We start from the raw sequence: 22948 nt of genomic DNA, 5'->3' as shown, positions 1-22948 counted from the left end.
TTATGTTCCTTGTTATATATAATTAAACTTACACATAGTAGAAAATACCATCACTTATAAAAACTTATTTAGATTGAAGCATAACTTTTTGGCACTGTAATTTAGGGTTTTCTAAGTGTTGCATGCTGCAAAAGAAAACCCTCCTGCAGCCTTGCATGAAATGTCTCTACAGTTACTCCTGAGCACACATGAAAAATCTGATTAGCAGTGTTTTGAAGTACCTCAAAGATTTCAAATCCAGCAATATCCAGAATTCCAATAAAAGACGCTCCCTGTCGTTTGGTCCTGTCCAAAGCTTTATTAATGCGGTGAACAAGCCAGCGGAAGAGACGTTCATAGGTGGCCTTTGCCAAAGCTTCCACTGCAAAGTCTGCCTGAAAATCCAAACAGAAAAAATTATTTACCCTGGAGAAAGTCATCAAAAGAACACAGAGACGGATGTTATCACAAATAAGTAACAGAAGTTAATGGACTTAATAGCACTGAGGAATGAAAATAAGCAGTAGACACAATACATAGTTTGATTAATGTTATGAAAATTTGTTTTTTAACCTGTTCCATAAAAAAAAAGCTCTCTGTGTGTCTGATACGTACAACAATGACATTGAAGGATGGACCCAGCAGAAGGTCAAGAAAGGGCAAGGTTTCCTTAAACAAAGCCAGTGGCAGTACACAATCCCAATTTTCTTTATTAAGAGCCAGTCAGGATGATACACAGTTTTCACTTCACCTTTAAAGCACCAAAACTTACTTGTTCTTTGGTCTGGGCTTTCTGAACGTAGTCTCTACCAACTTTGATGCGCGGTGTCAGTATGGCCCGGGTGAACTCCATTACATTCATTCCCAGTAGATGGCAGAGTTTCTGTGCGACTGGAGATCAAAATAAATGGAAGCACTTAAATCCTCCACAGCAGCTAGCAACACGGGTGAAACAAGCTACCGACAAAGGCTGTCATGTGCCAGCTTAAAAATTGAACTGCCATTCAAAACAGCAGTTAGGAGATGCACTTCTGTCCTGTGGATAGACTGACCCTATCACACAGCTCGTGTCTGCAGGGCCTCCGGCCCAAGGGCTGATGGAAGCCTCTGCAGAAGCACAACGCTGAATTTCCTTAGGGGAGTGCAGAAAACACTAGATCTCATGAAACTGCAGGGAGATCACGTAAGAGTCCATAGCCCATGTACAAGTGCTCATTTTGTTACTTTAAAAGGGAGCGTTCATTCTCTCATCTCCAGAAAAAAAAACCAAACAAAACACAGTATGGGCACATCACACACCAAACTCCATCATACTGAAGGTTGCTTAAAATCTGCTTCAATTTAGGCAGGTATGCCAGTGTAACGCTTCCATTACAGACTGTATCAAAATATGTTGTGGATTTTTAATGTTTTATATAGAATAACAATGCAAACACCAGCACACTTCTTTAAACAGCATGAACTCTCCTGGTGTCACGCTCATTATTTGAAATAACATGTTACCCACACCATCATTACATATTCTTGCTGCATCAATCCCCTTTTCTAAATCAGTTTTCCAGTAGGTTAGGTGTTTATGATTCCATACTTCTAAAAATGAAAGTGACGCTAAAGGTATTTTTAGGTCTGGGTAAGTGCTGCCCTTTAGCAGGAAGCCCTCCACACTATCTAGTACGTACTTTAACCCCTTATCTTTGTAATCTGACAGCTTCCCTTTTTTACTGTCAAAATGAAAAAAGCTATTTTTTCAAATCAGCATTGGAAAAAGAGATTTTATACCAATGTATAAGAACTTCCTCTGCATTTATGATTCTTTTTCGGCTGGTATTCAATACACCACTGCTAGCTCCTAATGGTGAGATTCTCTGTCTGGACATATATTCATTAGAAGCATTCATGAATCAACACACAACTTTATCAGTAAAATCAGGGTAGCATCACAAACGGAGCACTCCCTTCACTTCAGCTACATAAAGGCGCATTTCTGTGCTTTAAGTATAAAAACACATATCAGCACATCAGACAACACTTACAACTGCAAGCTTTAAGTAGCAAGTGCTGTCAGGATCTTTAAAAAAGAAAAACCAGAAACAAACAAACAACAACTTGAAAATATTAAGTAGCCATGAGCATCAGCTTGGTAGTGTGGTGTAACGGATACTATACTATGGTTTTTAAAGAAGGAGAGGGTCTAAAAAACAATGGTAATACAACAAAAATCAAGACATCCAGGAAGTAAGAATCATTTGTATCTTTCTACATCACATCTTCTAAACAGACAATGACTCAGTTGAGTTGTCTAAGCTGGTACTAGAAACCCCAAAAAATAATCCTTCAGCCAACCTTTTTTCCTCCCCTCACTGCAAAACTCAGTGGCAACTGCCAGCCAAATGCCAAGTCAATGGCTATTGATCTTTAACCCACACCTGCTTGCTGGAGCACTTCAGGCAGCCGGCCACCACCCTCAGAAATGGCAAGTCTTGGACATTGCAAGCACCCTACACACACAGCAATGTAGGACAGTTAACGAGACGCAGACAAGAATCTGAGTTGTGCATGTGCGGCAGGTCCTGTGAATGGTGGTTTTTACTGCTCTTTCCACCGATGCCAATTCTCAAAGCCAACTTTCCATAAGAGCATTTAAAAGGCTGGCACTGAAGTACTCCGTTAAAAACCTGCAATTTGCTTCAGCAGCTATTTCATTTTGTGAAGAAATATACTCCTCAAAATGCTGATTGCACTGCAGGTACTAACTGATAAATTAAATCTCAGTCACACCACCATCCCACTTCAGAAATCAGATTTTTCCAAATACAGCATTCTTATGTTCAGCCATTTCGCTATGGAAGTTGTGCTTGCCTCCAGGGCTCTTATCATTGGCAAGAAAACTGCTGTCAAGAACCAAAGAAAACAAACTGATTTAAGCGTGCACTTTTTCCTAGTGCTTAAGTCTTTGTAGATAGCAATAAACAAGGCTACAACTGAAATATTTATTCAAAGTTTACAAGCAATGCAAACACCATAAATTCTGTTGAAGGATCCTTAAATTTGTCTGCATTATGAGAATGGATTAGGAGAGTTTTAATAATTGCCTGTTGGCTACACCGCAACAGTCATGGCCTCTTTTTGGCACAGAATGCTGTCAAGGAAGCTCAGAAGACTGCTCAGAACTTTTAAAGATATGCACTGAACAAATGGCAGGAAGAAAGCTACAGCACAGGTTAAAGGAAGCCATACAAATGTGACCAGCTTACCAGTATTCTCTGGCATAGAAGCCTGATCGGTGTTTCGCTCCTTCTTAAAGGAAATATTTCCAAATTGTAGCACTGAAGACACCACTTTCAGCATTGCTGTGTTAACAAATGACATATGCAACAGTTTAATTGAAGACTGATCAGCTTAATAAATTCTTTTTCTGTTACTTGTGTCACGTCACTTTCAAATTCAGAGTACAAGTTTAGAAATGAAATTAAGTTTGTACCATACTTTTGGGGCAAATGGCTTTAAAAACTCTAGCTCATGTTAAGCAAACACTTGCTGCAGGCTGTCAAAGACACTGAAGCAACATTAAATCTGGTGACATTAAGTTAGCAAATGCGTGTGCACAAGATAAAAAAGTATACTTGAAAAATCCAAAAGACTCAGTAACTTACACAAGATCTCATCGTGTGAAAATCCCATGATATGCATGGCTTCCATAGTCTCCTGAAAGTTATCCTTGTCTTGTTGCCCAGGAATGGGGATGTAACCATTAGATAAAAATCTGTAATTGTTAAATCCTTCAAGCAGCAAGTCAGCTGTATTGGGGGGAAGGGAAAGAGACAGAAAAATAAACTAAAGAAATGCTGTTCACACCTGTACTCTGTTCTCACTAAATGCACAAACTATGCTTTACGAAACCCATCCCTCAAATATGGCTACAAGCCATTATACGCCAGCTTCTGAAACTGTAAAAATATGAGCGTGTCTTAGAGGCTGAAGTCAGATTCCCAGAATCTCTATCTCTAGCAACATTAGCTCTTCAATGTATTATGTAAATGGAACGTTAACCAACTTAGATCTAGCGATATCTCAAATCCCTATCTGCGATATCCTAAAAGAAGTATCCCCATTGAAAAGTAACAGAAACAGGCAGAAATGGAGTTAGGTATTGATGATTACCACATGAAAGAAGCTAAACACCAGTTCATCTACAGGAGGAAAAAAAGTAGATCAATTCTCTGAAGTCTGTACCTTCATATAATTTCACTTATCACAACCTAACAGAAATTCCCAGTTACTAAGGGCTGGGGGGAGGCAGGAAGAGTAGAAGATAACCAACACAGGACTGCAACAGCTGAAGAAAGCCACAGGATTTCATTATGTTTTGGTAAAATGGCTGTTTTTCTGCTCAGCTTGAAGGCACAGTCCAGGATAGATACGGCTGTCACTGCTGACCAGGTTCGTTATTTATCAGCTGGGAGCCCTGTAGTTTCAGTCCAGTGATTCCCAGCCAGAGACTGCCCAAACTGCACTTTGTCACGTAGGAGCCGTTTGCTTAAAATGCATCAGTTGCTTGACAGCATGCTTGATAAAACACAGAAGTTATTTCAAACTAAAGCCACCTGGCGTTCCATTCTTCTTTCAAAACTCACTGTTTCAAGACCAAAGAATAAAGACCAACGAGTAGTTCAAACACAACTGTGTTAACACTGAAATAACAAACAGCACACAGAAGCAAGAAGTTTACAAAATGAGACTCTCAACTTACACTTCAGGTGTTCTCCTGCTCCTGCTAGTAGTTGATAGAAGATATGAAATGTCCGCTCATCTTTAGCCTGACGAACAGCGCGAGACTTTTCCAACAAGTCTGATTATAAGTAGTCAAGGATCTTCTACAATATTTGGTTAAAAATGTCCAATGCAAACAAAACTTTCAAAGCAGGCTTTAAGACCAAACAGAAATGTAATAGCAACGACAGGACTAACGACAGGACTATGTGCAATATGACCTCTCAGTAACTTTAAATAAGAGAGTTAAAATTCAGACTGGTAGAAACCCATTTTTAATTTCAGCAACCTTATTTCTTGGATGTTGACTGCATTTCCCTGCTACATGCAGCTGACAATTGTCTGCAATGGATCAGCTGAAGTTCAAGTGAGCGGGGGAGCTGGCCATTCTTTCTCAATCATCGCTTCTATTAAGGTCATAGCCGAACTCTTAACACCAAAAACCCTGCAGGTCCTCAACTCAAAGTACTTTATCATCTAAAGTGCATTTGCCATTTCTTTCAAGTAATGCATTTTTACATACAATCTGCACTGCCTTTAAACAGCTCCCAAATTCAATTTGTGCAGCAGATAGTGTCTAATAAGCTGCCACAAGCTGTAATGTTATTAAGTTTTACAATATGGAATATCAAGAAATAAAAACAAATGTGGGGCAGGGACTTAATGACAGAGGTTACAAGGGTGACTTCTTGTGATGAAGAAAAAAAATTCCCCAAGAGTTAATTCCTGCTGTTTTCACAAAGCTCTAGGCAAAACAACTCCTATAAACCTCTGCAAAAGCAAAAACTGCCTTCATTCCTGTGCTGTACTGAATGAAAAAATCATTTATCGTCAACGCATATTTTGAATAACTATAGATCTTTCCCAGCCTTATTGGGAAATTATCTTTTGTGACAGTTCCAAACATTCAATGCACTTAAAATTAAGCAGTTTCTCTCATAGCAACAGAATGAAAGTTTAACTGCAGCATTATGATTAACACTCACATGATACTGGTTACTAAGGCTTCTTCCGATTTCATAATGTTATGATCACCCTCTTGCTACTCCCCCAGAAAAAAGGATAAACAAACTAAAGAGTTACATACACATTTTTAGTAAAAAGAAAACAACTTTAGAGAAGGGCTTTCAGTGCAAATATTTTTACTTGTTCTTAAACCGTAAGAGAAAATGAATCTTAAAGATAAAACTGAATTAGGCTTCAGTATTAATTGCTAATAGATCTCATATTATTGAGCCCACGCTGGTATCTGGGAGGCCTAAGAAAACCGAAGGTGCCCCAGCACTTCCAGCTCTATCACTTTACAAGGAGCATCACCTCCTTCCAGGCAGAGGCTGCTCCCGCAGTGCTGATGAGAGCAAAATCAAGCTTTTGGCAAAATACAGTAGTTCAGGGGTTTTTTCTATAAATGCTCATAAAGCAAGCACATTTTAAATGGTTTCTCTATTTAACATATCCTGGTTTTAAGTCTGAAAATCCAGCAGGCTTCAGAGAGCTAAATTTTTTGAGTATCCCATTTTAAGCATGAGGAAGCACACTGATTTTGTGATATTTGATCAGCTATTTTGAAACAAAGGAAGAGATGGATGATGTCAAAGGAATGCAGGAATGTGGTAACCTTTCACTGCATTCCAATGAATTAGAGGGTTAAAAGCAAAACAATTGGGAAACCTGCATTTTACAGTGATGTGGCACGAAGGAGGATACATGTCTCAATGTTGGCCCCAACGATATAACCAGTAACATCAAAGTTAATCCTAATGAACTTGCCCTGCAAAGAAAAGAGATTTTTTTGTAATTACTAAACTTTTTTAAGACAACAATGCTGTCTGTATAAAAACATAATCCGACTTGCATTCATGCAACAAGCATTTCACATAAGTTCAAATGAAATCTTTTCCCTTCAATGCGCTCAGTCATCATTTCAATAGAACACGTTACACTGCACACAAATACTTTCTAAAGATTAAAAAACTAGTATTCGAGTTATGCTTGTAATCCAGACTTACCAAAACCTTTTCTGAAAGTGTAGCTCAATTTCTCACATTGATCAAACATGCTGTCTGAGGTTGAAAGCACCAGTGGGATGTGAAGGGGCATATTTCTATAGGAAACTTATTGGTGCCTAAAGGTGCTTTATCTGCAGCAATCCTGAATCTCAGTGTGCTGCCCACCCCAGACCACCACACTTCTACTTCCATTTCCAAAACCAGGACGGCTGCTATCTACAGGGCTTCTCTCTTCTAACAGCTGGTAAAGAAAGGACTGAGAAACACCATATATCCGTTTCTTCCACATTACCTCCTTTTCTCTGCAAAGGACCAAATAAAGATCACACTTCTCATATGTAGAGCAGCTCTTGGAAAGAAAGTGGTTGCAAGTGAACATATTATACCAGCTTTAAGTCGCATCAGTTTCCCAATCTGATCTGTCACTTGGCCACAAACGTTCCCATCAGGACAACAGGCTCTGGCATGGAGTTGGACCATTCTTAACAGCACCATTACTGTATTTCAGGTTTGTGCTCATGAAACTGTTAGGTACTCCCTTGGTTGCAAACACATGAAGAAACCTGTGGGAATACCCCTTGACTACACGAGGCTCCCCATTTTCACTGCATCCAATTGCTACAGCCCTCTATCCTCATACCAACAGGTTTCGGAGATCAGGAAGCATCACAGCAGTTTGCTAACAACTGTCTGAACACTTCTGATGATGTTTGCACAAAGCTGCCTACTAATATCTTTTGCAGAGGTCTTCTGAAAGCGCTCTTACAATCAGTATCCAAATTCCCACTTAGCTCAAGTCTAATTAGTGCTATTAGTATGTTCAACCAAATTTCTGTTTGACAGACCCATTCTATCTATTTTCATATTAAATATTTCAGTCTACAAGCTTGTAGAACATACGCACTCTAACAATGGCCCAACCTACAAAACGTGTATTGGGGGTTATACTGCCATGCTGCAGACTCACACCCATAAAAGTTGCTGCAATTATTTGAGCTATTGCAGCTGCTTATCAGAACACCCTACCCTCCCTGACTTCCCTGATAAAGCCCATGCATGTCAAAAAGATTTGTGTACACAAAGCCACCAAGTTTCTCCCCTCAGCCACACCAGTGAATCCAGAGAAAGGTACAACCTACCTACCAGCCTTACCTTGACTCTTACGTTTCAGAGCAAAGCAAAGCCAAGCTCCGTGACTGTGGTTGTACATCTTCAACTCAAAGTGATTTCTCCAAGTTTCAAGAAAACTGGTGGGATACTCTAAATTAGCTTCAATGGTTACTCCCTACTGTTTAATCTGCAGTTTGGTTGGAAAGCCAATGGCACTAGAATGACTGTGCCAAGGCACAAGCTTGTTTTCAAGCATGCCTCGTCAGGGACCAGCACTTGAACTCGATATGAAGAAACAGAACACTAAGCTCAGCTTGTAACTGAAGCATTTGTACTTTTTGCTCAGTAACAACTGTAACTGTCGCAAAGAACAAACTGACCTGTTACTGAAATTCAGCCCATAGACTAGATATACAACACATGTGTCAGCACTAGCATGTCAAGAACGGCAGCTGACAACTTTTTACCTAGAACAGGTACCACCAAGCCTTCTTAGAATGACATGGCTCGAATCTGCCATGTTACATGTGAAAAAAAAAATTATGAAGCATTACATAAGGTCTAGTCAGCGGCTTTGTCTGACACAATTCAGAACCACTTTACTCTGTTTCACCCTTTAAAGTTATCTAAATTCTGCTGTAAAGTTACCAGTTCCGTGAACAAAAATCATTGAGAGAAGATGCAGTCGTCATACGATCTGACACATCAGGAGAGGGGACACAGGCCCCCTTCACAGTTCAGTCACCACTGAAGTCTATACTAGAGAAATTACTTATCTAATCCATCATCTTAAAAGCAAAATATTTATACATCCTTTTAGATAGCACTGACAAATCTTGCTATGAAATCTTTAATTTATCAGCTAGAGAACGTAGTGGTGGTCATTAGTAACTGAATTCAGTTTACACTATCATTATAGCACTAAGTATGTGGCTTTGTAAAAACCACATCAGAAGGAAGCATTTAGCTCTGCAATATGAACCCAGCAAGCCCACTCTCCTGTACACTGCACACTAGAGACTGCTTCCTGAAACACAAGAGAACACTGCTTCTGGTAGAAGAAAAAAGGAAAAAAATCCATTTGACACCAGCCTTATTTCAGTCCTATCTGGTGTTATCAGCAAGTAGGGAACAGGCTGGCATCCTTATGCTGCATGGTGAAGACTGTCGAGCCTGTACGGACTGAACAACAGCACTTCTCGCTTTGTGGGAGGATATATGTATATTTTTAAGTCAGGTTTTAAAATGGTTGTTACTAAAGATTATTTCTTCTGCATGGGATGACACCATCTGGAGTGCATTATACTTGCTCCTTTATAAAAATAGAGCTGGAGCCATCTGAGTGATTATGTTCATGATGGCAATGCAGACTTCAATATAATACAAACCAGATGCTAACATCTTTTAGGGAAAAAAGGATCCTCATTAAATTAGTACAGTCTTTGATGGATTCAAGACGTGTAACAAAGTAGAATTATTGCACAGTGAAACCTGTTGATACTATAAATCCTACACCCAACATATATAAGCATCAAGCAATATTGTAAATAATGTGGCTATAAAATTATCAAAGTTGCATTTCTACCATACTCTGCTCTCCCTTCTCGATTGCAAAAGCTAAGCGATTTAGTCATACAGTTTTCCAGAGTCCTTATCACTGGAGCTGAGTTCATACATTATAAATCCAAGCAACTGTTAAAACATCAAGGCAGCCAAGAAATCCTTCATTTGTTCTGTAAATTTTAGTTTTGCTCTTACAAGAAAAAAAAAAAAAAAAAAGATTTAATACCTCCTATACAGTTTTAAAGTTGTACTAAAAACATCTTTCCCCTGAAACAGGAGATGGCTTTTTTTTTTTTTTCCTTCAAAGGAAAGGAAGTTTTAAGAAGTGGTAAAGAGCTATTCACCCCAAGCTCCACCACTATTTTTAAAACAAATGGAACACATCAAAAGTGGTTATCTGCCACTGAAACGGTATGTGAACAGAAGGCACTGACCCAACAAAAACATTAACCAGCTACAAGAGAGCCCAACACCTTGACAGTAATTCATACTGTCTTTTTTAATTTCCTTCAGTGAATCAGACAGAAGGATATGGAAATTTACAGAGGTTTTCATATGCAAGTTTTGTGCTTTTTTAAATGTTGAGGATGTTCTCTTTAAGCAATCAATTGATCAAGTCATAGCTATTGACAAGAAGGCTACATATAGATATAACCATGTTGATAACATACTCTTTCATACTTTATAGTAGTTCAGCAGTAATTTGTGCACACAAGCCACAGTTTAGCTCTATGGCATAGCTTTATTTGTTATACTATAAACACTATTGTCACACCATTCAAGGATGGTTGAAGATAGCCACTAGATAAAATTAAAGCAAGTTTTGCCAAGAGCCAGTGAGGATTTATCTTCAGTGACCCCCACACAACAGGGAAAGCACTGTAAGAGAACCCAAATATATAGAGGAAAGAGAACAAAGAAAGCTTCTAATAATAATTAGATAAATACCTTAAAAAAAAGGAATTTATTCATAAACAGTAATCCAGATTTACAAATTCTAAAGAGAAAAGAGAAAACTCACAAAGCGTGAGGAGTTGTCATTTTTCACTGTCTTTGCATTCCCAAAGGATTCCAGAATGGGATTCGCCTGAAGAAGCTGACGCTCCAGCTCCCCCTAAAAATCACACAAACAGAAAAATAAACAGACATAAGCACAATGCACATGCGATTAAGGGCTCCTACATTCTGCTTCTTCCTGACAGTCATTTTACCCAGGTTGTGGCAGTGATACCAACTTTTGAAGAGGGTTATTTTTCACCTTGCTTCTAAATCTGCTGATAGTCTCCTCCATCCAGTGAAGAATGTGGTTTAGTTTTTGTTGGTTTGTGGGGGTTTTGTCTTTTTTTTTAAGCGCACACACACACACAAACAGAGCAGTGACTGAATAGGACTTACGGATGAAAATCATTGAACATGAAAAAAATTCACATTTAGGGCTAATGAAATTAGGCACAGACTTCTGAATGCTTAAGAGGAAACACTAATTTAACTGTTTAAAGATTTCAGTGCAAGGTTGTTTTTAAGCTTCCTGTTTAGTGATTTGACAATATAGCTACTTTAGAGTATCCATTTTCAAACTTAACTTTCAAATCAGTGAATACTCACTTTCAATTAGGCAGTCACATCATTGCAACATCTCTGACCTGAATGCACCTGAGAAGCATGCCAGAATGGCATAATGGGAACTGAGCGACATCAAATACAAAGATCATTTCTTAATTGCTCAATTCAACCAACATTGCTCAATGCATTTTTTTAAACATTTCTTTAAGTTCAAGCCAATGTATGTAGAAATCAAAGTACTTATCTTAAGGAAATTGCACAACAGCTTTTACAATTACTGCCCATGAGGAGGCCTGATAAGAAAAGTCTGTGCTGCTTCCATGAGCCCAGGAGGCACGTATGTACATAGGAAAATATGATCTTGTCTTCCTGCTCTGAAGGATGGTTTTAAAAGAAAAAAAAAAAAAAAACCCCACAAAAAAATAAGAAAGTGAAGCTGTCTGGAATGTAGTCTCAAAAACTGACATTTGTGTTGATAAGCCTGCTTTTTCCAATTATTTATAGCATAGATTAATAAAGACCCCAGACTGAGCATCAAAGAATAGGAAATCTAAGTGTTTTAAGGCTTCCACGAGGTCAATTCTTACACAGGAATTTTTGAAATCCACTAGTTAACATCGAAAAGAGATTATTTGTATATTGAAATACATTTCAAGTCCTGGAAACGAAAGGCTTCTTGTTCTTTAATGTGACCTCAAGTTATCTGCTTAAAACTTGTTTACTCCCAAATATATCCCCTTTGGGACTACATACTCTCTGAATTCTGAAATGCGTGAGTCTTAGCCCAGAGCACACTTAAAACACTCCTCAGACCGCAGCACCTATGTGCTATATGTTACGTCTGCCAATGTGACAGTCCTCAGGAGCACTTTTAAATTGATAAAAAAAACCCACAATTGGAGAAAAACTAGATGCCTGCTATAACCACTATATGCATGTCTGTGATTTATATTCTAAAAGTTTCCTATGTAAACACATCAGATAGTGGGAAAGCATCTGCTCACACCATTATGCCTGTTCCCCTCTCCCAACCACACTGTCAGCTCCTGCTAAGACACCAAGTATAAAATGAGAAGCTTGCTTACCATGGTGTACACAGCTTGACATAAACCACATTACGTATACTAAACGCAGCAAGCATGTCACAGCTTACATTTCAAATTCTAGCTATTCTGGAAAAGAAAGCACACCGACTTCAAAATTTGAGTCCTCCACAGAACTTTGCTGTGCCACTTGAAAGCATCTCACTGCAGGCACGCTTCATCCATGCTTTAAAGCGCTCCCGTGTACCACAACCGCAATTTGGCTTTGTGCAGAGGAACTTCTGCAATGCATTGTAAAGTAGTTTCACTCCAATTCTCCAACTGAATGCAAAAACTTCGTAGTAGCTCATTTTTACAATTATCTCTGAGGATGTGAAGAACACATTCAGTTGTGTCCTCAGATGTGGGTGAAAATGGTGAGAAGGAACCGGGTGCTCACAGCCTAGCCAGCCTCTGTGGTTTGCACTCACACGTAGACTTGTCATAGCCATCACTAAGAAACAGCAAGCCTCTCACACTATGTTAAGTGGCTTCTGATTTAGTAGATTTCAATTTAGATCGACTGCTTTACAGCCAAAAAACAATCCACTTTTTTTAGAAGTGTTCGGTGTTTTGGAAAGAGTGTAAGTTTGGCCTCTAGGCATATCTCCTGCATAGGCATCTAAACAGAACTTGGAAAAAGCAGTATTGCAGTATTGAGGGAAAAGTGAAATCATGCAATATTTCATGCAGGGCAACATTAAGACCAGGACAGATTATTGTCTCAGTTTCAGAAAAACCAGCATCCCAGTGATTCAGTTTGTTGTGAAGCCTGGGTGAGGCAGGGGAAACTACATGCTACTCACATACAACAGGGATCCACTCTGTAGTTCAAGATGACATTGAAACAGAAATGTTAATGATCATGGTTTCTGCAATATCAACACTTCTGGATTAGCATGCTTCCACTGATATATTTAAAATGTTTGCCAACAAACGGTTTACTTCAACCCTGACACGTTAACTCTAAGCAAAGGGAGGGTTAAACTAAACACTGTTCCATCTATTTTTGGAACAGAGAAATATTTTAGTAAAAACCTTTAGAATTGACTGAGGTCTGCATGAAGGGAGGATTAAGTTAAATACTAAGAATGTCTGTAACTTCTGAAAATGAGACCATGGGCCCAGACACATGATTGGGTTACAGAGGTTTAACAAGTTACCACACACTAGCAAAGGCATCACAGCTGTCCATGTAATTTCTTTTTGCTTCCAATATGCCAGACTTAACGAAGTTTCTTTTATTATGTTCCTTTCCACTGCAGTTTAAGTTGCACTACTGTCAGCTTCCAGAAAAATGTAAGGGGAAGAATATAATCGGCTAAACTAACTCATGGTAGCCTCTTCAGTTACCAAGCCTTGGTTACACCATACAGAGCTGTTGCAAAGCTTTTTCTTTATTTAAAAGCTCACACCGACGACAAAGGCATCACTTACCATCTCAGGTTAGAGAGTGGAACACTTATCTTGCACAACATGTGGCAGCAATTGTTTATCTCTTTCCACAGGCCCATCCTCAACTTCCACCTAACCCTCCTCTTTACACTCCTTTACAAGCACACTCCATAGCACTGGAGTACTTGCAACTCCTACTCTTACACAAGAAGGTAGTCTAGAACAGACCGGCGGCTGCTGCCCATGGGAAGAGAGGGATTAGGGGAGCAAGAGATGGGCAGCATTATCTGCATGGCAGCTCCAGCCAACCTAAGGAGTAAGAGCAGCTGAAGCTCAGAGGAGGAAACAGTGATTCAGGCAGCAACACTGAACAGGCATCACGTCGCTCACACCACTTATCCTAGAAAGTCAGGGGAAACACTTGATTTTCAGACGATGATTGGTTATGCCAAGCCTTTTACACTTGAGATCAAAGTCTTTATCAGGTTATCTGAGAAGCTATAAAAATATTCAGACAAAACAGTATGTTAATCAGAAGAATTTTGTAGCTTCCATTAATCCATCTCTTATTTAGTGCTTTGTTTATAATATTAAAGTGTTCTGCACCCTCTCAGCAGCACAGTAACCATGTATACACACAGCATATTGGAGGTCAGCTAGAGAGAGGGTGAACCTCTTGCTTCAGGACAGTGTAACACCACTTTAAAGTGCAGAGAAGTGCTTTGCAATGCAGAGGAATTTGTAAGCTGTTCACTGGTCCACTCTCTCAAAGCCAGTTAAGTATTTACAAAGTTTACTGGTAGCTGTATACCTCTACAAGATTTCCCACACGTTATAAATACAAATTGACAGGAAATAGAAGAATATATTACCAGTTTGCCTACATAACTTTAAAAGCATAAAGAAAACCACTTGCCTGATGTTTCACGGGTTTAGGTGATTCGGGCTGTTCATTGCAAACAAACAAATGCATATGTTAGCAAGCAAGCACTCCAGCTGCAAGTTACATCCCAAATTATTAATGTCAGTAGGCTTAGTTTAACTATATACCCACTTCATAGAAACTGTTCAAAAATTAATTCCATAAAAAAAAGTTATTTGCATGCGCACAAATATTAAAACCTGTGTTTATGCAAAGGACTAATTCCTGATAAAATGAAAGGTGACAGGCAGACCTTGAGCATCAACTTAGAAGGGCAACAGTTTAATTTTTGTGCACTGCTATCCACAGTTCTGCCAAACAACAACAAAAAATAAACTCACAAAAAGTAACTTTCTCTACAGCCTTAGTCACTGCAAGGTGGTTTTGTATGGGTAAGACGATCATTATTCTACAACAGTCAAAAAGGTTATGAAACAACCAAGAGAAAAGCAATAGTTAAGGAGTCTGGGGTTTTGTTTTTGCACTGTACTTCAAAAATTTAAGAAACACAAACCTACATTTGAGACTAAAGCTTTGTTTCTTTCTTTCAAGAATGACCATCCACATGAGAAGCAGCAAAATCTTAAAAAACTAGAAGAACTTAAAATTTTTTCAGGAAGAAGGGTAAAGGGAACATGAACGTAATAAATAAAAAAACCCTCAAAATTCAAATATGCACAGTTTCTGCAGAAATTTTCAATTGCACTATTACTTCCTTGGCTCGGTCTGCAAGTTTAATAATCTTGAGCTTCACATCAGAGTGCCTAGAGGGAAAATATTGTGGTGAAACACATACACCAAAAAATTTTCATACCAAGGCAGATGCACACTTCCTCCATTTATGTCTATTATTTTAAACAACTAGCACTGCTTTAGTGCAGAATAACAGATTTTGACAGAGGTCTGTAAAGCATCTGGCAAAGATTTGGCTTATTCAGCTAAGTGATGTGAATTTTGCAAAGCTGAAGCATACCCACTCGGAAAGCAACTCAAGCATCTAAAAAAACTTTAGATGTTTCAGTATGAAGCTACCACTCCTGTAATCACTGGAGGAGGACAGGTACACCTAGGAACCTAGGAGGCATTTAATTTGCTTATCTTCAGACAAGATGAACTGCTCTCTCAGGGTATCCATTTCTGTTCTCACTAGAAACAGAACTGAGCATAATCAGACACATATTTAACTTCTCTGTGTTTAAATTAGGGCAGTTAAAGCCCATCTGGGAAATCCTCACTAAAAGGAGCTCCAGCCTGAACAAGCCTACCCAAGATCCTTACTTCAAAACCAATTTTCTTCTGAAATTAATAAAACAAATTGAACAATTTAGCATTTGAGCTATAAAGGCAAATACTGTCGCTAAAAGCAATCATTAACCTGAAAGCACCAGTAACTATTTCCGAAGCTTAAAATGGCACCACTGTGAAAGCTGGATTTTAGAGAAAATAGAGGGAGTTTGGGACAAGAAAGCTTTGGGGAGGTGGGAAATGAACAAAAGTCTAATTCTGTCCATCTGAACCAGAGACACATAGTACAAGGATGACTGGAAGTGGAGACAGCAGTGGTGGATAGATGCAGTTATTTATAGAACTTCCACATACTACCATGACTGAAAACATATGCAGATTTCATGTATTTGACCATGAAAAGGGTCCAGGTATGTCCACAGACTACAAACAGAGCTAAGAGCATCCCCCAACCTCATGCAGCCTGTAGAGCGTGCAAGCATATGGGCAATAAGTGACAACCAGCACTTTTCCTTCCTTTGGAAAATCATGTACAAAATTTTTTTTAATTATTTCTATATTTTTGCACTGACTACCCTCCCCATACAAAACCACAAGTTTGTAAACTAAAGCAGAACCCAAGAGTCAGAATTAAAACTCACTTCTTAACCGTATTAAAGCAACACATGCGTTTACACCACTGTTTTGTTCTTCTGTTCTCTCATTCCTACCTCACTTAATACATAGGGAAGTGATAAGCCACGAAACTAAGCAGTTTAGAAGTCTCCTCTACCTCCCTACCCTCCTTGCTCAGCATCTGTGACATGGCAGAGCATTGGTGCTGCTCTGGCCACAGCCTGAGCTGTCAACTGGGAGCTGCAAGTGTTTGTAATACTTTTACAGCACTCTCCTGGGTGAAATGGACAAAGCTAACCCTTAGACTTCAGTGTTGGGAAGATAATAATTCATTCAGCAGCGCACAAACTGCTTCATAAAAAAACCCATACCCATAGCCATAAAAATACCCATGCAGCATTCAGAACAGTCTCAGTAATAAGCATGTTATTGATAATTATTTGTAACCAGGTGGATAAAAGTAAATCGATGACTAGCAGACAATTTAACAAACCTATTTAGCATTGTCTCTGTGCACAGGATAATGCAAAGATTGTACAGATGGGTACTATGGATCACCACCAGCCCTCTATGGTTTTCTAATGAATATTTAAACAGGAAGAAGTTAGGGCTGCACCTATGACCCCAAATCTGACACCTCCTAACTTCTGAGTGTTAGGTGTGTAGGTTAGACATTCTTTGCTTGCAATATATATAAATACAAATGAATTGTTACAGAACAAGGGAGACTCATTTGTATTTTCAAAACTGGTTTGGTTACACAAACATTCTGCATTTTTCATAAACATATGCTTAATGCAGTGCTTACTATGGTACTGCGTTGAATGAAGTACACAGTCCAAGTATCAGACTTCTTATTCAGGACCCTACTCTATTCTTTTTACCATGCCTAACTTATGTTTTACAAAGTATAACAACTTTTCCAGTCTTCATCGTGGCAGTTACTGATAGTTCATGAAGCAGCCAGTTACAACAACCACCTTCAAAACTTTTGAGATTACCACCACCATCCCATTTGATCACACAAGAAGAGACTTGTTGCAGTTTAACCAGCAATTTAGAGTTAGCCAAGACTGCATCGAAAAGGGCAGATCATCCTTCCCTTCACTGACATTTCCCACTCCAGCTTTCCCCTTTCTTTTCTGTGCCTTCACTTCATATGCAGCCACACAATAAGCAACAGAGCAAATTTGTCTCATTTAAAGCCAGATGGACTTTTTAAGAACACCAGTTTGAGCCTGCATCAGTCTCCAAGTCTAGCGAGTGGCCACAGGAATTGTTACAATGACAAAGCTCAAAAAGCGGTACTTCCAGAAGAGGTACTGGCTCATGGGAACACAGCACAAGAAAAGCCAAACAAACACTGAGTAATTTTTAAACAGTCAAAAATAGGGTTTCAAGTTTTAAGCAGCGGAAAGGTTTACAGAGGTTCCATAAGCTACATCCCTCAAGATTCTCAAAACTCAGCTTTACAAGGTCTTGGGCAATGTCATCTAACTTTGAGGGAAGGCATATTTTGAAAGGAAGCTGGACAAGAGGCTTCCAGAAGTCTCTTTCAACCTGAGGTATTCCAAGTTGTCAGTAGTATATTTAAAAGTACTTGGTATAAACCCTGCACAGTTCACTTCTCTGAGCAATTCCCTTCTCCCCCAAAAAGCTGTAGGCAATTTTACTCCTGTAGAAATTGCAAAAAAAATGCTGGTCTTGTTCAAGGTTGCACAGCAGTAAAGCCAAGAATATTCATAAATCAAAACCTATATAGAAAACCAGTTCTGATAGATGATGTTCTAAACAGCATTCCCCAGAGCCACATATTCTCCCGACACACAATACAATGCCATGAACACACAACTAATCCTGCTGACACGCCAACTGTACAGAAACTTCCTTCTAAGACCTGTAACTGCCATACACACAGCCTGCAGCACACTCCAACTGCATGATAAATACTTAGAAAGACTAATTATGATCCTTCCTGGGCAATAAACAAGCAACAGTTTGAGTAAGTATCAACGCACAGGGTGATGTTATCTGCTCTTGCTCAGAGCAAAGATTTGAGTTCCCCCCAACACTGCACTTGGTTTCTCCAAATCTACCTGCAGAGCAAGAGACTCCTCTCCCACTTCAAATCCTCGCCTTTTCTTCCTTCATAGATTGGTCAAAAGACATCTCCTGTTTTTCCAAGAGTTTGAGTCTTAACATTAAAACATTCTTGAATGTGTCAAGTGCCATGCACTAGAAATCACAGAAGCTGTTGCTGCTAAGTCAGATGTTACAGTTTGAAAGCTTCCAACCACCAGAAACACCTGCGGTACTATTGGAGAGAAACAGGCAAGCTCCAGTACAGATTATAGCTAGCCACTTGCTCAGAGCAAAGTCAAATTAATACTTCACTACAAAGAGATCCAAGTGCTCATAGCAACAGATACTCCAACCCATTTATATTTTTTAAAGCAAAGAACTGCTAAAAATTCAGCACAAATGTTGAAGTCTGGCACTAAATCTGCAGAAAGTTCTATGTAAATCAGACAAGTTACCAAAACCCTCACGATACTCTGACATAAAAGTGTATACTCTCTTGTTTCTAATATAATAAAATCAGAGGGGTTTTAGTTGCTGACTTCTAGATATAGCAAGTCTATAGCAGTTTTTAAGCTTGATGATTTTTCCCATCTACAAGTTAATTTTTGAAAGAACAGAAACCTTGTTCACAAATATAGCACTGAAAACTGCATCTCGTGGGAACTAAATTCACTAAGAACTGCCTAAATTAAATTTTTGGAAAACTGAGATTTACTGCATCAGAAAGCTTTGATACTGTTTCTAGTTACAATGCTTGCGTAAAGCCTTTAATTTCACAACAGAAATTAAACAGCTAACATTAACTGGAAACTCTGATATAACTGCTCATTTCAGCCGCTACTCAAGAGAAAATAATGGTTGAGACAAAATTATGTGGATTATATTACAGTTTATCTTTTTTTTAAAAAAAAGGTGTTTTTTAATGCAAAAATAGTAGTTTTCAAGTAGAGCAATAAACAAATGAGAAAATATCTCAACTTACAGGAATATTATGGTCCTTTCTTCCTTTATGGGAGGAAGCAACATGAGCAAGGTATTGAATAACCTTCTTTGTGTTTTCAGTCTTCCCAGCACCAGATTCACCTCTGCAAAACATTTCAGACATTTAACTCAAAATTAATTTCCAACAACTTATCAATCTTTTGTTTACAGCAACCTCATTTCATTCCATTTATGGCTTTGACTACACAACAGACCTTCATCGTCTAAAACCAAAAGCACTGATGTTGGAGAAAATTACAAGGTATGTGTTTAAAATACTTTCTTTATCCTAAAGCTGTCCTTAGCATTAAGATGTTGATACAGTGCCTAACATCAGTTTGATTAAAAGCTTTTGACTATACGCCTGAATTCCTTTGTTATGTTAAGTAACAAGAAACAGCCTTGTCCTCTGCCTTGATCACGAGGCCAGAGACAATTTTTCAGAGTGCAGATACATATAATGATTTTAAAATATATATATGTACACACACACAAACATATATTCAGCACCGTTTTAATATATTTTATATACTAGGAGCTGGTTATGAGAATTACCAAGCTGATGGAAACATTCACTATCTTTAGAAGCCAGTTTCAAAGCACAGTAAAACACATTTTAAACAGATTCTTTCCACTGCTCATCGCAGACTCTTAGCTAGCTTAAAAATACATTTATGGCCACAGGGCTACATTATTTCATTAAGAAATTAATTTATTAGTGCAGAGTGGTACAGTACATAGATCAATAAAGATAGCAAAAACAGATTTCATTTTAAAGGCAGAGGCGGATTTGAAGCAGAACATGTTCAGACGAAATTTATTGCAAGGTTTACATATAGGATATTCTTGGCAGGAAATGTGACCAAGTTCACATCGCTGCAGTCACAAATGATATTACTACAGTTTGGGGGGATTCTTTGGGTTTTTCCGTTTCTTTTGGTTGTTGGGGGGGGGGGGGGGGGGGGGGGGTTTGCACTCTGTGTGGGTGTGTGGTTTTTGGGGGGCGTGTGTTTTTCTGGTTGGGTTGGTTTGTTTGTTTTCTTTTGTTTTTTTTAATAATCCTAGGTCTGGTCTTCAGGTGAATCCACACATCAAAGCGATGACCATGTCTAACTCCGCCATGATTCAATGGCAGTAAACTACTGGAGAAGTTTCAAGTGAGACAGGGACTGCCACTAGCAACCCTGAAGTATGCAAAACCACAAAGGATTTTATTATGGGGATTTGCATGGAAAGAGTGAAAGTAATTCTGCCATTCAATAGTTTTTCACGTATTAAAAGTCTGAAAGCCGACTACTTTGTAAGAATGCCAAGTACACATTTTGTGTGCTTGCATATTCCTCAGCTAAGATACTTATAATGAAAACGTTGATTTACCAGGAGGAAATTTAAGCACATTCCTTTGCAGTCTTCATAAATACCCTCGTCTACCATGCTGCATACCCCAGTTTTGTAGCTAGTCTGCACCAACTTAGGTATTTAGTACCTTCAGACCTGAACTTCTTGATCAGATAGGCAGCTCAGAAGCATCCCTATCCTCACATTACACTTAACAGCCACATTACACTTAACAGCCACAAAAATAAGCCAATGTAGCACCTGAAATTTCAATTTTGCATGTACAGAAATGATATTACCCCAGATTTTCAAAGAGGATGGGCTCTAAAACAATCTTGTTTTTTCTTACCTTCCAGTTCTCTTAAATCATGGAAACCCCACAGGTCAACTACGCTAGAGCAGAGGTGACCTCTTGCTAAGAGATGGCAGTATGTGCATTTCTCCATTCATGAGTAAGAAGTAACGGAGAATGAAGAGGCTCACTCATAGCAGCTTAGCAAACTCATCACACAGGACTAGCCTACAAGAGCTAGGTACAAGCTTCAGGTGAAACAGCTCATGTTTGACCCAACAGAACAGTATCAGCCCCTAGGTTTTGCAGGAGAACACTTTTAACTGAAAATACTGAACAAAAGGATTCTGCAGACAAGCTGTGGGATATTTATCACAGCCTCAGCTACCAAACTGTGGCCTGCAATACAAGAGGGTTAACCAAGCACCCAATTTTATTGATGGTATCCCACTTCTCATAAACTACATCAACCTACCTAAACCCATTTTTGTTCCATTTCTTCTCACAAGACGACAAGCATCATACAAAACGTGAAAGATAAGAAATCGCTGTACTCAATTACTGACAACTTTCCAGCAATAGAGAGGGCAGTTCCCTTGAAACTTGACTACGCTAGCTTTGCTCATTGCGTGAAAAAACTTGGAAGGTATTACCTGAAGAGCTGGTTACAAAGATTACTCTGAGAATTAGCTAATGGATAACTGGGTTTCCTTTTTGCCAAGATACCATCAATATGCAGCACAAAAACTGGGTGTACTTTGGGACCTCTACAGGTGGAACACCACCCTTTGACTTTTAATGAAAAATCCTATTTCTACCCAGCCCAAAGTCACCACATGCAAGACAAACATGAAGACCGATAAGCAGAAAAGATGACCTCAGATGCCAATTCTTGCTTCTCAAGTTTTTATTTCTAGTTTCCCTTTTACTGCAGTGTTTATATTAACATAATTCATTAATATAAGCAATAATAAAAGCAGTCTTGCCTGTTTCTAGGTGTGTATTAAAATATGCTTAATGCTAAAACTATTCCAGCAGGTAAGAGAAGTAAGAAAAGTACCGCAAAATATACATTTACATTTTAAAACAACACAATTTGTTTTTATTGTCATCAGCAGAGCTTGGGAACGCGTTACTAGCTGTGCCTTCAAAACTAGATAAATAATATTTTCTGTCAAATTACAGAAACAAAGTTTATTAAATTTTAAAGGAGGGAAATCTAGTCTGACACATGCAGTGAAGAGAAAATAGTACAATATATACTATCCAGATGTCAATTTTCTAAAAGGGCAGCGCACAGTTTTAGAAGAGAGTCTACAAATCAACAAGCTTTTCTGGCGTACACACCGATAACGCTTCGTACAGCACAGGAAGGTCAAAAGCTTACAACACATTCCTTTTGCTAAAAAGCCTTTAAACCTAATAGTGGTTGGGTGGTTGGTTTTTTTCTCAGAGAAAGTCTTTATGCAAGTTCTCATTCAAAAGCAACACTAATGGATGTTATCATGCCAGTTCTCCTCTCCCTGGAGCTTGCAAGTATGCCAAGTATTTCCTGCAGGATACAGTGTTAGATAGCTCTGCTGCCATATAGTGTAAAGAATTAGAAGATTCAGGATAAAGTCCTTTTCATTTATAGAAAAAATGACATCTACGTACTTTAGTTCTTTCCCAGAAGTGCAAACACATGGATTATAAAAATAAATTCAAATCTCTACCTCTATCAACCTGCCCAAAAATGGTAAACTTTTAGTAACACTGTACAATATTTATGGAACAGACATGGTAACACAAAGCTAAAGATTAACTTTTTCAAAACTTTGTTTTAATACAACTCAATATGTTACCAAAAATTAAACAACTAAAACCCTTGGCTGAGATCCCAGCCTCACTTCAATCAATGACAGTTTTGCTAATGACTTCAGCAGGGTCATAATTTCACCTCCTTGATTTCAATCTCAATTCCACTACTAGTGGAAACAAAACCTTATGAGATTGAATTGAA

General features: G+C 38.6%; 1 protein-coding gene across 2 annotated transcripts in view; it reads right to left on the bottom strand.

Annotated features, from left to right (window-relative positions):
• The window catches only part of MYH10 (myosin heavy chain 10), a 100402-nt gene that overhangs the window by 31243 nt on the left and 46211 nt on the right, over positions 1–22948 (bottom strand). Inside the window, exons 5-13 of one of the 2 annotated variants that reach the window (XM_040580535.1) lie at positions 19318–19420; positions 14388–14417; positions 10453–10545; positions 6457–6520; positions 4730–4828; positions 3633–3776; positions 3234–3329; positions 752–870; positions 222–374 (exon numbers count right to left, since the gene is read on the bottom strand). In XM_040580535.1, the coding sequence (XP_040436469.1) occupies positions 222–374; positions 752–870; positions 3234–3329; positions 3633–3776; positions 4730–4828; positions 6457–6520; positions 10453–10545; positions 14388–14417; positions 19318–19420 (901 nt within the window). The remainder of the gene's footprint in view (positions 1–221; positions 375–751; positions 871–3233; positions 3330–3632; positions 3777–4729; positions 4829–6456; positions 6521–10452; positions 10546–14387; positions 14418–19317; positions 19421–22948) is intronic. The other variant, XM_040580526.1, reaches the window with a different exon arrangement.

This window comes from Falco naumanni, chromosome 1, assembly GCF_017639655.2.
Source record: "Falco naumanni isolate bFalNau1 chromosome 1, bFalNau1.pat, whole genome shotgun sequence".
NCBI classification, from domain to species: Eukaryota; Metazoa; Chordata; class Aves; order Falconiformes; family Falconidae; genus Falco; species Falco naumanni.
This window is presented reverse-complemented; position numbering and strand designations above follow the sequence as displayed.